Below are 15,978 nucleotides of genomic sequence, written 5' to 3'. Positions count from 1 at the left end.
ACTCATAAAATGATGGGAGAACTTACAGCGCTCATTCTGTCCCCATAGATGGGGGTGACTTAGTCCCACAGTAGCTTGCCCCGGTTGTCAAAATGACCACGCGCCGCCACTGGTTTTTATGTGTGTAATATGGGTAAACTGACACATGTGTTTCTGCGTGTTGTAAACCACATCACGGGTTTTGCCAGTTTTTTCGATTTTCCAATCTTTTGCGTGTTCATTGTTTAGTGTATTTTTTTTTCAAGAAGGTTAAAATAAACTTATATCCAAAATTCTGACTCCGAGAATTCAAAATTTCGACTCTGACAAGTTTGCAAATACGACTCCTACAAAAACATGCCAAAGTTTGACTCCACAACTCGCAAGTCTATCATCAGTGCATTGGTGACTACATTGACTGACTTTATTAGTTGCGTTTGATGTAATTTTTAAACACACAAGCGAATTGCAACTTACTACAGTCAGGTAGTACCGGTACTACAATATAGGCTACCAGTAAGATTTATTTCGGCATTCTGATAACGCACCACTTCATCCAACAATAAGCTAAACGGTTTGGCAGAAACGCATAAAAACGAGAGGTAGGATTTACATAGGATAGGATTTTACATATTTATCCCGGGGGAGAGGAAAGCCGATAAGACGGCGTATCCATATGGCGAACCACGGCCTCTCGTCCGGTTACCATTCCAAGTCGGGTACCGGTATGGGATTAGTTTTACTGTATTGTTTGTTTTCGGAAGCATGGACTTGGTGGTGGAGGAAGCCGTAACCGACCAGCGGTTACGTGAACCACCCAACGACGGCAAGGAGTCCAGCAATCCTCTCGCACATAACCATCCCTGCATGGGATTCGAACCTGCGAACCCACGCAGAGTAATTAGAGGTGCGGTGGCAAGCGTATTCCTAACGCTTAGCCCGTTGAGCCACACCGCCGCGCCATACCGTACCGGTACCGTATATATCGCGGAGAAGAGGGAAAACGATAAGACGGCTTGATCACATGCTGACATGGCTGCATGGCGAACCACGGCCTCCTGCCCGTGGTGCGCGATGCGCCACATCTCCGAGTACAAGAGTACGGTTACAAATGGTACAGAAATACAAAAAAATGGTTCTCTGTCTTCAGGCCAAGGTACCGGAAATAGTAACAGTAACTGGCTGACTGGACAGGACTAACCATTACGGTATTACTGTATCAACTCGTTAAGCTACTGCTTCTTTCATTTCTATAGTCTACTTTACCCTAAACATAATATAACAGTGATACACTGGTAAAATGCCTAGAATAACAATTAAAGGAGGTGTGTGGCGGAACACAGAAGATGAAATTCTGAAAGCTGCTGTAATGAAATATGGTCTGAATCAATGGTCTCGTATTGCTTCTCTACTTCACAGAAAGTCTGCGAAGCAGTGCAAAGCTAGATGGTAAGAATAAAAGAACCATCGTTTTACTCTTGCTGCTATTGTGAACTGCTCTGACACTGATATCAACCATATTTTTTCATTAAAATTGCACGGCGAAACATTGCAGAACAAGTTTGGCTACAGTTACTGCAAAAAGTTTTTTTTTCAAATTTTACGTGAAATTTAAAATATTTTGACATTCTCAGCGCAATGATGGCCTTTCATTTAGGACAACCCAGTGGCGTATGTAGGGTATAAAACTCATGTTTTTACTGAAATGATAAGTACAAGTATCTCAATTCAAAATCAGCCATTGAAAATTGTCAGCTAGCGATGAAGGGGGCTTTTCTTAACTCTGCCATGGGTGCCATTTTATATGGATACGTAACTGCAGAACAGGGACAACTTCACACAAAAAATGCTAATCATCTGGTGAAAAAGACTTCAGACATAATATGATTTTTTGTAGGTACGAATGGCTAGATCCGAGCATCAAAAAAACAGAATGGTCAAGAGAGGAAGAAGAGAAGCTTCTTCATTTGGCCAAGTTGATGCCGACACAGTGGCGTACAATTGCTCCAATAGTAGGGAGAACAGCAGCACAATGCCTTGAACATTACGAATATTTACTTGATAAAGCTGCTCAGAAAGAGGATGAAGATGACGATGCTCAGGTTTGCCATGTTTTATAACTAAATGTTTATTACTTCAAATGTAATTGGTTATGTATTTTTTATTGAAATTTAAAAAATTTTGAATGGATGAATTTCTTTTTCATGAGAGCTTTTCTTCTAAACGTTGACAGTATATAACAAGCTACTACTGGATTTTGTTTTCTTTTGTGAACCAACTTGTCATGTTCCGTATTTTACACACTATGTTAGATGGTTATTCCAGACTCAACTCTGTATTGACTAGTAATCGAATACCGATATGCAGAATGCAAGGCCATTCGAATCTTGAAAATATTATACTCTAATGAATTGTAAAAAATTCCATTACTAGTTCTATACTAACTTTAAATTCAAAATTGTGTTATATTTTGGGGGTGTTAGATGCCCCGGAATTATGTTAAAATAAGATTGGGTTGGATGAAATGGGTGATATTGAAAAAAGATGTTTATGTTCTGTGCATGATTTTCTAAAACCCAATGTTATACGCACAAAACTATGCAACCTTTCTGGAATTTTATGCATGTTTTCAATGCTGCAAACAGCTGTTTAATTAACATTTTCGAATGCAAAGGACCCATCACAAAGTCAAAAATGAATGCAGTTGTAATTATAGATTGGGGGTCGGCAAACTAAGATAATTCCATTTTGTCATGCATATAATTGTAATGTGTAGCTTTTATGAAATACGTTCATATTACAGGATGATCCAAGAAAGCTTAAACCTGGAGAGATTGATCCAGCACCAGAAACTAAACCTGCCAGGCCTGATCCAATTGATATGGATGAAGATGAATTAGAGATGTTGAGTGAAGCAAGAGCAAGACTTGCGAATACTCAAGGTCATTAGATATTATTATTAAAATTATGCGAATTTCAATATACAGTATTGGCTAAATGTTTGAAATATTACAGGTAAAAAAGCAAAGCGAAAAGCAAGAGAGAAGCAGCTGGAAGAAGCCAGAAGATTGGCTTCACTTCAAAAACGTAGAGAACTTCGTGCAGCTGGTATTGGAGTTCGTAAAAGGAGGCGAAAGAAACGTGGTGTTGATTATAATGAGGAAATTCCTTTTCGTAAGCTTCCTGCAGCAGGGTTTCATGATACTTCTAATGAGACCTTCAATCCAGATGATCCAGATTTCAAACGTTTGAGACAGGAACATCTTGATGATGTCAGCAGACAAAAGAAGGAATCTCAAGAAAGAAGAAAAGACAAACAAAAAGTCAAGGATAAAGAGCTGCCTTCTCTAATAGCTAAGCCGACAGAACCAGTTAAGAAACGGTCCAAACTTGTGCTTCCTGCTCCACAGATCTCTGATGCAGAATTAGAAGAAGTTGTAAAGCTTGGTCAAGCTTCTGAAGCTGCTAAACAAGTTGTAGAAGAAGGAAATGCTGCTTCTGATGCTCTACTTGCAGATTACAGTGTTACTCCAAACGTATCTGCAATGAGGACTCCGCGCACACCAATGATGCAAGTTGATACTGTTATGAAAGAAGCCCAAAATATAATGGCGCTGTCCAATGTTGACACTCCTTTGAAAGGTGGACTGAACACAGAAGTGACCGATAGTGATTTTTCCGGGATCACTCCGCAACAGAAATACATTCAAACACCAAATACAGTTATTTCTACACCCTTTCAAACTCCTGCTGATAAAAATCCAGCAGCGACACCAGGTATGCTGACTCCGGCTTCTAGCATTCGAAATACACCTGGTATGACACCAGTCAGGGATAAACTTAACATAAATGTAGAAGGTTCAGATGGGGGAGCCACTCCATTTGATGGAATAGATGAAAGACAGCATTTGAAAGCCTCCCTCATAAAGTTACCTGCGCCTAGAAATGATTTTGAAATTGTTCTTCCTGAAGATATGAATGGTGAAGGGGAAGAGGAACATCATGATAATATTCCATCTGATTTTATTGAAGATGCTGCCGAAATAGAGGCAGAAAAACAAGCAAAAATAGAAGCAGCTAGAGCGGCTGAACTTGAGAAAAGGCACACTATTATAAAAAGAGAGCTGCCAAGACCTTCCGTAATAAATGAAACTATTCTTCGACCAATGAATGCAAAAACCAAAGCTAACTTAAACTCGCTTCAACTTGCTGAAGAAGAAATAAAACGAGAAATGATCAAAATGATGCGATATGATGCTTTGAATAATACAGCTCCAAATCAAGTTCCAGGAAAAGGCAAAAAGGCTGTGAACTTGGCCGTGCACAAGCAATATTTAGCAAAAGATGAGTATGTAGAATATACTAAAGAAGAGTTGGATGCCGCTAAAGAACTGTTGCAGCAGGAGATGGAACATGTTAAGGAGAAAATGGGACATGGGGAAATCACTCAAGAAGTTTATACAAAAGTATGGAGAGATTGCTACAGTCAAGTTTTATACCTTCCATCAGAAAACAGATATACTCGAGCAAATCTTGCTAATAAAAAAGATAGAATTGAATCACTTGAGCAAAAACTTGAAAATAATAGAGGCGAAATGACCAAAGAGGCAAGGCGTGCTGCAAAAATTGAAAAAAAGTTGAAGATTCTTACCATGGGCTACCAAACACGAAGTGCAGGTCTTATCAAGCAATGCACAGAACTTTTCGATCAGCTAGAGACTGCTATGATTGAATTACACACTTTTCAGGTAATTTCTATACAAAAGTATTATCTCTTGCTATTCAGCAAGTGATTTACATACGGTAATGACATTTTTACATGTATTTTATGACATATAGTATAATTGATTGTGTAAGATATAAAAAAGATTTTTTACATAAATTGACTCCATAATAAGTAATGGATGCACACCCAAGTTAGTAGATACAAGTATCCACCCTTATACTAAGGTCTACTAAGAGATCATTGTCGAGCAGTAATTTTCTGCATCCATATCAAATGAATTATTTTTTTATTTCAAGGAGCTCCATCGATCTGAGCAGGGTGCGATTCCCAAAAGAATGGAAAACATTGAACGCGATTACAATCTTCAGGCAAGACGAGAAGTTCAACTTCAGAAAAAGTATATGGAAGTTGTTCGTGAGAGAGATGCCCTTGGTGAAGGCACCAGTGGTTGAATATATACTATGTTGTTATCATCTCATAGTTATAACTTACAATGGTGGTGTTAGGATCTTAACACCTGCTGCTTTCTACTACTTAGACTGATGTGAGAGATTCTGCAATGCTGTATTAAGGCTTCTCGTTGCAAAGACTAACATGAACAACTGCAATTGTTGTTATTGCAAATCTGCTCGAGCCTTTGACTTTTAAATAGTGACCATGTGCTTTTTCATGGCTAGATATAAATAAGTCTTTTACTTCAGAGCTGCTGTTTCCAATTTTATGATATCAGAATAACGAAGCTCAGACTCTTTTTCTCTGTGCTTCCATTTGATTCAAGATGAGCATGTTAACTGGTAAGATCTTTAACACCCGTGTATCGAAGTGAGGTACTTGTTCAATATTTATTGATTGATTAATATTGATAAACAATAAAAACACCTACGATATGAGGTTGAAATACTGGATGCCACAAGTCATTTCTGTGTAATCTTGTTGAGTGGCACTAACGGTCATATATGCAGTCTCTTAGCTTCATTTCAAACGTGGTTGGTTCAACCATCAACGTGCCAATCGCGAGTCCACGTTTGGTCAAGTACCCGTCTTTATTTCGGATCTGGTATCGGCAAATACACCAAAAGAGGTGTATTGGATTAGGCAAATCATAATTACTGCAAATACGGCTATGGAATTTACAAATGTTATATGCTTGATTCAAACAGATATGATCAATATTGGAATAATTTAGTACGAGGTACGAATTGTAAAATGGAAACAGATGTACTAAATGCAGCATGCTAAATACGCGAATGACATAAATCATCGTTTTGGCTGACTTTCCGTGTCAATGAAACCCTTGTTTTATGGTCTTTAGAATGTGCTTGATTCGTTTTCGGTAATAATATAAAATTATTTTTTCCATCAGCGTTCACACTTTTGTCTACCCCCTCCTTCATATTATGGTAATATAAAAAACTTCCGAGTTCCGATTTATCGTTCACGACTCCGCCTCTATATGTGTATGTGAAATATTTTTCAAAAAATGGCGTTATAAGTTTCTGCGTGAGTATATTTTTACTATCTCTATTACAATCATTTTTTGATGTTATTAGTATTGTGAGTTTCTAATTTGGACTATTTTTGACGTAATTCCAGAAGCCAATCGATCATGCCTACTTGTAACTTCCTACGAAAGCTACGAACAATTGTTGGCACTTGTGAAACATGTGGAGGGTCACATCCGAACTTTTCATAAAATGGAACAAAACGAAAATACCAGCAAGTACTCAAGTCGCTAGATGCCATTCTTTAAACGCAAAATTAACTGAAACACCTACTTGACAATTACCTCAACATAGAATGGCCGCAAGTTTGGTATTGATAAAAATGCACAGTCCAAGAAAACGCCTTTGTCTAGATAAGAGCAGTGTATTATAGGCTCCAGTGTGTATAAAGGTTTTCAATCAAAACATGGGAAATACTTTGAAGAAATTACCAAGCAAAGAGAATAATGTTAAATCGCCCAAATGCAAAACAGATAATAGAATACCACCAAAAATTCATGGTGACAAGAAAAAGCAATCAAAAACAGATAAGAGCAATCGTTCATCGAATAAGGAGGCACAGCGTAACAGCAAAAAGGACTCTAAAAAACTCCCTGCCAAGGGCGCAAACACGAAAAAGAAAGCATCACCAGACAAGGGTTTAAATTTTGGCAAACCAAACACTAAAAGTGATGGTTCTGATAAGCCTGGTAAAGTCAAATTAAAGAATCAAAAAACGCCCGTGCCTTCAATAAAAAGTAAGTCGTTGAGTAAACCCAAGGAATCTGGAAACGTTGAAAATATCAATAGTAAAAGTGCATTGGACTACGACGGAAAAGACCGAAAGCCTTCACTACCAATAAAGAATGCAAAGACTCAGTGTCTCACAAAAGGAATAAAGGATAAGAAAATAAGAAAGAGTGATTCTTCTACAAAAACTCAGTTATCTTCTCCGAAGTCAGAGAAGGTGGGACTTGGTAAGTGACCCGGCGGCTGGCATACACATAATTTGTGGTAACCATGCCTATGTTTTGTTGAAAGGGTATCATTTTGATTGACCATGTTACTAATTTCGTCACTCCGATAGCGTTGTGAGATTGCCAATACTATAAATTGCATTTTGTGAAAGTATACATGAAATAGGTATTTGTGCCGTAGTGAATTCCCTCCCACCACACACACACCACGCTTTGGTCTAAATTAGATATAATTGTATTCGAATATCCAGGCAGTGGCGTATATATCAATAACGGTACAGATGGTCAGTTAAATACATAACGCATTTTCGTCAGTTGTAAATAGTTTTGTCGCTAATACCGTGTTTTCCCGAAAATAAGACCTAGCCTGAATATTAAAAAATGATTTTAATATAAGCACTAAGCAGTGATGAGCTAGAAAAATCGTAACAACCGGAACGCACCTTCGCAAAAATGTAATATATTTAGGTGTACTTATGAAACAAAATGATGCGGGCGTTTACAGAAATTTGTTTCGTCACGAAGGACTGTGATGAAATATGAAGAAATGATCTGAAATATGCCTGTGTAAAATTACAAGAATATTCATAGCAATTCAATACAAATGTCATTATAATAAAGGTAAAGGATGAATTTTCATGGGGTTAAAATTCAAGGAAACATCTATTACACGTTCCTGCTGTACTAATTAATTGCGTAACGTGATGTACAAAGAATTACGAAATATTCTGTAACAAAACATAAATTATTAACTAAGTTTACAAGAGTAACTAGACTTTTTATAATAATTTGATTTCAACAACAGGAACGCAAATGCAATAAAATGTCCAACAACCTTAACGCCGTTTTGGTGCGTTCCGGCCACAGCTCCCCATGAATATAAGCCCTCCCCCTAAAATAAGACCTAGTCAATAACGCGAAATTTATTTTGACCTAGTCGATAACAATAAATCCCTCCTACACGTTTTAAATGATTGAATAAAAACGTGTTATTTATAAGTGAATGGATATCCGTTTTCATATTTTGTACATTTGAAAATCTCGTAATTCTCTATTTTGTAATTTTGTTTTTGATAAATGAAAATAAAAGACAAATAAGCCCTAGTGGTATTTTCCTAAAAAAAAAATAGGACTCAGTATTATTTTCTGAGAAATACGGTAACAAAATATCTACAACCTGATTAATTTGGAAACAATAAAAAGATCGGGAGCATAGTGTAGAACAAGTGCTGTGTGCAATTTTACTTGCGTTTGATTTTACTGCTTGTTACGACGAGTTTTTTCGCTCGATTTTTCTGTAGACACAAGCCAGTGCTAGAAACAGTCAAATGCGTAGAAGTTTTACAATTGCTTTGCAAAGAGGTAGAAATGATACTATTAGTACAGGTGGGACAAACGGTACATTAAGAATATTGGGCTACTTGTCGTAATATATCACCACTTTACCTCATTTTGCAGAAAGAATTCAAAAGATCTCACCGGAACAAAAAAATACAAGCACATATACAGATGCCAGTACTACCAGCACAACTAAAACTATTAAAGTAAAGTTGTTGAAAAACACTGGAAATAAAAAACTCACAAAAAAGAGATCTGTTAGAAATGCACAATTGAATACGGTGAAGCCCCCAACAGATGAAAATATTGAGACCACCGAAGATGGGCTCGGTCAGTCTCACAATATAATGATTATGGTGGACGAATGGAAGAAAGAAGAGGAGAAGTAAGATGCACATGCTGTAGGAAATATAAAGGAATTTCCTCGTACCAGTAATCTAAAGTTTAGAATAAAAAAAATAAAAAGACTGTAATAACCGGTTCTTGAGAGATAGAAAAACAAATACAAACTCTTCATATACGAGTATATATATATAATAGCTTACAAAATCGACCGAGTTCTACACTCTCTGCGACATATAAAATAGTAATATGTACCAATTTTCCCTAGTAAAATGCATGTTTATTAGAATGAAATGATTTGTGTCTTTAGACTCCAAAAAGAATATGAAAATGCACAGGAGCGTATTAGAACTTCGTTAAGAGAAGAACATCAAGCAAAAGCACAAGCACAGACTTGGAGAGCAAGATTGGAAAGACTAGCTGTGGCTCACAGGTGAATAATGTGCATATATATATGTATTGGTATTGAATTTTAAATTTTTCTGTCATGAACCGATTCATAAAACCTATTTTCTGAGTTGTTATCAGAGTTTTATTAATTGGCAGAGAAAAACTCTTTCGGCAAGCAACCTTACTGAGGGCTCGTCTACGGAGTGCCGAACATCGACTTGTGTCTACAGAAAAACGAGCAAAAAAACTCGTCGTAACAAACAGTAAACTCAAAGGCAAGTATCGTCTCAAACTATAATATGGATTAGTGAATTTTGCTCTTTTGGTGGACACATATGATTTATGAATAACACTGTTTGTCAATGTCACTAACATTTAACAACTTTATTACGTCAAGTTTTTTATTGACAGGGATGATAGATGTAGTCAAGGAGGAAGCGCGATCGCTCCGTGTGGAAAGCGAGAAGAAGAGGGAATCTGCGAGAAAGGAATTAAATGAAAAGCTAGTTTCCGTTGAAGGAGATCTAAGAAAGTTAAAAGAACGCCTCAAGACTTCAGGCATGTCAGAGTTAAAAAGCATTGCCGATGAAAATAAACCTGCAATCATTTGTGCAATAGCTGGTTCAGTCGCTAATAACGAATGCGACATCAGTACAGACATGGACGCGGACGGCCACCGCATGTCAGAAGTACATCGTAAAAAAGTTTCGCCGCAGAAATTGAAGAAAACAGAAAACCTTCAAACATGTAATGGGCTGCTAAATACAAAAAACGCTGTTCACTTTCCCATTCCACCGACCTATATTCCAACGCCTTCAGTTAATGCCTTTGGATTTCCTTCCCCATCTGTACTGTGTGGACCGGCGTACTCTCGCTATGTCAGTCCGTCGTACGTATCCTACCCTCCTCTTTCCAATAGCTACGCATCGCCACCGTATATGACAGGACCGTCATATCCCATAACTAATGCGTCTTTGTATCAAGATATAATACCCCCTATTCAGCCGTGTTTTACTATGTCCCATAACAAGCATCGAGGAACACGTGGAAACCGAACAGTACCAGACCGATATTTGGGGGCGACATTAGGAAGTGCCAAGCCCAGACAGAAAGTAGGGCACCAAATGGAAATTTCTGACAGACTATATAACAACCCAAAAAATTCTGACTTTAACACCAACATACTGCAACGCATTCCCTGCAATCGAGATCTTAATAAAATTGCTATGAATTCACAAATAAAAGACTTACGCGTGAAAGATACATCTGGACGCACCATTAATAGAGCAAATGTTTCATCGAGGAGACAGCCCATCCGAATTCCGACTGCTGAAATTCATAATTCCTCAACAAACTATGATACAAGTTCAGCAAGCAATAGCACACGCAATCCACGGTGCCGAGTCAACCAGCAATATGTAGTATCCGAAAGAGAAGTTTACAACGCCTACGCCAGAAGTCGACATCGTCCGAATACCTTTCTGCACGACAATGACTGTGAAAAGTGTGATCCTGTCCCAACAGATGAAGTCGTGTATCCAACCGGCGCAGTCCATAACAGTAGTCGAAAAACGGTCGAGTCTCCTCATTCAAATGGTGAAGGTAATCGCAACGAACTTGACAGTGGCGCAATTTTTTACAAAGGCATATCGACTGAAAAAAAGCAAAATGGAACTGGGACTTATTTCAGCTCATCTCTCAACAGGTAAATGATTTATTGAACACCGCAAAAATTTCGCCTTCGGCTGTACAGAAAAAAGTCAAGTGGCGGCTTGTACAGACATTAGAAACAGCGATTCTGATTGAATTAACTGGTTGTTCCCAGTTACTATTTTGGGTCAGACTAGACCTTTTAAAATTAGATCGACGTAAAATTCACCACCACGATTAATTATTCGCGCATATGGTCATTTTAGGGCTTCAAAGCTAACATGGGATGCCTACACCACCAGATACAAACTCCAGGTATTCATCTATCACTCTTTATATTTCACAGCGGAAAGAGGAATCTTTCCCATACAGACACCCCGTCAGTTGTCGAGTCCGCACCAACACCTTATAATGAAAGAGGCTATTTCGGAGATTTCGAAAGATCGGCATCTACGCTGGAAGTTGCAAGAAAACGTCGGATCATTGGACGCCGTGACAGGAAGCTTTAAGTCGTATCATAGGTTCATCATAAAGTATTTTCCGCTCTGTTCACCTCAATAATATTCAATTTTAAATAAATGTGTAATTCCCGTCTCGCCAGAATGTTTTGTAAACTTTTTGCATACAGTTTTTCGGGCATTAAATACACTCAATCATCACTACACCTTTGCAGCACACGCCAGCAGTGTTAACAACCGAGTTCAAAGCCGCAACAATGTTCAAAGTCACTCGCGGGTACTACATGGGGTAAAGACAAGAATACACTCCTTACCACCTACAAACCTATCGGTCGATCCGTCGTAAATTATGCTGCACCAATTTGGACACCCCAGCTCAGCGGGTGACTGTACATTTGAACCCATGTCTATATCCGCGGGTTCAATCAATATGCGGGTGCTGAAACCCATGGGTTAGGGTTAGTATGGGTTCAACTATCCGTACAACAACAAAATTTCCATAGGTGCAATAGTATGCAGGTGCAATTGTCATGGGTTCAAATGTAATGGAACCAGCTCAGCGCTACGCACTGGAACTCCCTACAACGAAGGCAAAATGCGGCTCTTAGAACTATCACAGGATGTCACCTCATGGCCAGCGAAAATCATCTCCACCGAGAAACAAAGTTGCTGCCAGTGAAGGCTCACAATGTAATGCTATCCTCGCAATTCCTTGCCGGATGCTACGACCAATACCACCCCTGCCACATAACAAGCATCAGAGAACCGCCACATCGAAAAATCAAGAAGGGATTGATTGAGACATTTGGCTACTTGACTGAAGCATTTTCCAATATGCCGAGAAATATAGCACTCCAAGAAATTCATACTAAATTCGTGTCAGACTACCTTTGCCACCAAAAACAAAACTTGGTCCTGGGAGGCTATCCACCACCGATCAGCAAATCCGAAAGTTCCCTGCCCAGAACTACACGCTCTCTCAGCTACGCTCTGGGTGGAGTCAAACAAACCACTACATGACACGCATTGATCCAGCAATAAGGGATATCTGCCCCGAGTGCGGGACCGGCCCGCACGACGTCCCACATCTATTTATATGTTCAGCCAAACCAACACATCTAACCACAAGGGACCTATGGGAGAATTCGGTCGAAGCCGCCGTGTTCCTGGGTCTTCAAACACAGAACGACGGAGGGTGTTAACAACAACAACTTAATCATTGCGGGGACAAGTCACACCCAGTGTATTTGTTCAAATGAACCTTGGCGCATTTACTCCTTGGAGCGGCAGGTTTTATGCCAGAAACGTATTTATTTTCTATCTGAACTGGCACAAAACGTGTTAAGCCAGAGCTCACTTATCTAGTATGAGAGTCATGAGTCGTTCTTCCAAATTTCATGGAGAGGGAATTCTAATGCCCTCTTCACATACAAGTTTTTTAAGTTTGAAGTCAAATAGATAGCACTGCTGATGACATAATCCTGAACAAAGTGAGAGAGGAATAATTTTCAGAAACTTCCTAATCATATTATATTTGCCTAAAGACGACTCTAGTCAGGTCCAGTACAGAGGGCTGCACTCACCTTTTATGCACGAAGTTTAACTCTGGTTGAAAACTCAGTGGCGAAAAATTGAGTAATTAGGAGATGTATCACACTGCAATATTTTCGTACAGTGGTTCAATGATGTAAAATGTGCGGTACATAAATGTAACCCATATGAAAGGTGATTTATAATCTTCACAAAGGTTTATTTGTCAAAATCTCATGAAAAGGAAGAGAATTTTTGTAAAAAGGTGAGTTTTGGACAAGCTTCTTCGCTCGTCTTGGATCTATTTGCAGGGTATTGGCATTGTCCAAGACCTTTTATCTGAACCGCCCAAATATACAAAAAAAAAAACGAAATATAAAACAATTTCATTTTCAACCATGATTTTTCTTCCTTCGATTGTAAACTGTTAATAAATATTTAATACGTTTGTCAGTTTGATTCAAATCCTCTGCATGCATTCTTGCTCCATACTGCTTCCTCCTGCATATACATTCAAATATATTATGATCTTATCATGATAATGAAGCAGAAATTTGATGAAGTTATACAACAGTGGAAGATCATAGAGCATATGTCAATCTAGATTTAGAAATGGGATGATTAATTAAAATGTGCATAGTAACCATTGCTGGGTAACATACAAAATCTAGGGTTTGGATTAAAAGGAAATAATATCAAAGACTGAAGGAATAATAAAAAACAATATGCATACTTTAACATACCTGTTTAATAACATTTGAACCTCCATCAACCGTTTACCACGAAGATAAGAAGGGCCTTTACACAATAAAGCAGGTTCCATTGTAACATCATTTCCTAGAATAACATTAAACATTTTTTCAAGAGAACACTCTGTTGCTGTATTTATCACCATTTATGCCCTACCAACTTGCTCAAGAATATAGTAAACATGCAATTGGTTATAACCTTTTATTATTTATCAGTGTATTATCAAAATATTGTTATTCTGATGCTTGCAATAAAGATAATACATACTTTAGTAAAATCATAAAAAAGTTAATGATCACATTAATAATCACCTAAAATATCCATGAAGTCATAAGTTCCGAAGTAAGCATTTTCAGGTGACCAGGGATTATTATTCTGTTCCATTGGAACATTAGGTGCCCATGTTTCATCAGTTACTCTATTTTTTGGCCAGTTTTCAGTGTTAACCCATCTTCTTTTATACTTTTTATAACCCAATGCACAAGCACCTAAAACAGTTAAGAGAAGTTAAATGAATATGAGCAACAGAGATCAATATTTAAGTCCGTAAAAGCATTCTAAGTTATTTCTAGCGAAGATAACTATGTTGTTGCGATTTAGAGTAAGCATGCAATATTGATTAAATACAGGATGAAAGCAAAGTGGATTCTAGGCCATAGTTTGAATGGTCTATGTTATAACTGGAGGTAAGAGAAAATCATGTCATGAAAAGTTGGGTTTCTCTGCTAAACTCAGTTATTAACTGTATGTTTTTTTATGTCTCAATTATATTTAAATTGCAGGAGATAAATAGTGTTAGTGAGAATCGCCCTAACATGTAATTCTAATGGATGTTTCAGACCTTCAACTCAGAAAAGTTCATCTTATGACTTACCATTATAATATTTCTCATGCTTATTTTGAATATTAATAAAAACATTGACAGTTATTTTTGACTATTTAATACAGTAATATTAACATTTTATTGACTTGCTTTATATGTAACCTACATTTCATTTAACACAGACATATTTCAGATCATTTTTCATATTTTAATGTAGCTCTTAGGCTCTATCTAACGACACAAAAAAATTCTGTAAGAGTCCGAGGATGTGTTGTAAATACATTCTCCCAAATTAGGTGCGTTCTGCTTGTTAGGATTTTCCAGCCCAATTTTTGGTTATAACTGACAAAATGCATAACAAATACAATTGAGCACATCCCAAAGATTTAAGTTAAACTGAAACAGTTACAATACAGAAAATAGAATGATATCTGTATATTGATATATCACAAAAAGAAAGATATGGAATGGAACATAGAAAACAATTCGGATGTTGGATGTTGATCGTCTGCGCGTTTTGGACGACCATCCTCATACTTTGGTGGGTCTTATTACGCCACTGTGACGTCCAAATGACGTAATTTTTTGGTGACGTAGTCAGGTGGGGGTTAGGATTAACATATGCAAAAATTGTTGAGCCAGGCAAACTATAAGTGCATGTGGTACTAAACTATACCGGTACCAGACCCGCATATTCAGATATTACGGTACAGTGTTATGTACGGGCAGTAAAACGAAAGTACCGTATTTAGCCTACTTACTGGTTGAAAAAAAATCAGTAGCTGTTGAATGACAAGTAGGTAAAACACGACTCAACACCAAAGTCCTCAGGGCACAGTTCATCTCTTCAGCTGAGAACGATTGCGGTACATTTATTCAGTCGCATATGATTGATTACCAAGAGCGAAAATTGAACTAGGCTAGGCCTAATATTGTCCTCGACTGCAGTACGCATTGCTTGGGACAACAACTTCGCTCCACATTGCCACTAAGTGGCGAAAAAGAGTAACCCATTTTGCAGAATGGCAAGAACAGACTTTTTTTATTATACTCCGTCTAATTTTTAGTATTAAGTTGATTCCTAGTGTTAATGGTTTTTAGACATTGTTCACAAATGTTTGTGCTCACACCTCCAATTAGGATTTTTAAATGACCCGTCGTACCTCAGTTTTCAAAGCTAAAATCTCGGATGAGTTGATTGAAGTTAGCGGCGTATTTTTGAATCAGTCTTGTACAGTATAATGAATTTGACCGCATCTTTTTTTCCATGTATTTTTTGTTATCAAACGCCGTCTGTGGGATATATTTCTCTCTCATATGATCTTGTTCATTAACCAGATAAAATGGGTGAGAAACCACCGACGTCTGCACGTACCTGACTGGCTTGAGCTGAATATGTATATGTACAGGAGGGAAGGGTTTTTCTACAAATACATGCCAGAACTCCTGTCCCATAAAATCACAGTCACGCAGAAGAATAAGCCTGTGGCGATAAGCTCTTTTTTAATGCTGAGCACAAATGAACTAACTTTTT

The 15,978-nt window shown here is 37.8% G+C and overlaps 3 protein-coding genes across 4 annotated transcripts; 2 read left to right on the top strand and 1 right to left on the bottom strand.

Moving 5' to 3' along the window:
* Nucleotides 1–1,201: 1,201 nt before the first annotated feature.
* On the top strand, nucleotides 1,202–5,460 carry LOC120342473 (cell division cycle 5-like protein). The gene is made up of 5 exons (XM_039411310.2): nucleotides 1,202–1,428; nucleotides 1,877–2,081; nucleotides 2,783–2,921; nucleotides 2,995–4,727; nucleotides 5,002–5,460. Exons 1-5 carry the CDS (start codon nucleotides 1,280–1,282, stop codon nucleotides 5,155–5,157), a joined length of 2,382 nt encoding a protein of 793 aa, XP_039267244.2. The 5' UTR covers nucleotides 1,202–1,279; the 3' UTR covers nucleotides 5,158–5,460.
* Nucleotides 5,461–5,744: 284 nt separating this feature from the next.
* On the top strand, nucleotides 5,745–13,037 carry LOC120343179 (uncharacterized). Of its 2 annotated transcripts, none has more exons than XM_039412309.2 (6): nucleotides 5,745–7,163; nucleotides 8,622–8,886; nucleotides 9,154–9,276; nucleotides 9,390–9,508; nucleotides 9,645–10,938; nucleotides 11,230–13,037. In XM_039412309.2, exons 1-6 carry the CDS (start codon nucleotides 6,614–6,616, stop codon nucleotides 11,390–11,392), a joined length of 2,514 nt encoding a protein of 837 aa, XP_039268243.2. In that variant the 5' UTR covers nucleotides 5,745–6,613; the 3' UTR covers nucleotides 11,393–13,037. The 2 variants fall into 2 exon arrangements, with proteins under 2 accessions (XP_039268243.2, XP_039268244.2); XM_039412310.2 differs by lacking the exon at nucleotides 5,745–7,163 and adding an exon at nucleotides 8,375–8,549 and having other exon boundaries at nucleotides 11,230–12,832.
* A 23-nt stretch (nucleotides 13,038–13,060) lies between these two features.
* Nucleotides 13,061–15,399, bottom strand: LOC120343180 (large ribosomal subunit protein mL51-like). The gene is made up of 4 exons (XM_039412311.2): nucleotides 15,206–15,399; nucleotides 13,933–14,109; nucleotides 13,615–13,708; nucleotides 13,061–13,372 (listed from the first exon to the last, which is right to left on the bottom strand). The coding sequence occupies exons 1-4, from the start codon at nucleotides 15,285–15,287 to the stop codon at nucleotides 13,264–13,266; spliced, it is 462 nt and encodes a 153-aa protein (XP_039268245.1). The 5' UTR covers nucleotides 15,288–15,399; the 3' UTR covers nucleotides 13,061–13,263.
* Nucleotides 15,400–15,978: the final 579 nt, after the last annotated feature.

Source organism: Styela clava, chromosome 3 (genome assembly GCF_964204865.1).
Source record: "Styela clava chromosome 3, kaStyClav1.hap1.2, whole genome shotgun sequence".
Taxonomy (NCBI): domain Eukaryota; kingdom Metazoa; phylum Chordata; class Ascidiacea; order Stolidobranchia; family Styelidae; genus Styela; species Styela clava.
The sequence above is the reverse complement of the archived record's forward strand: the minus strand, read 5'-3'. Positions and strand labels throughout refer to the sequence as shown.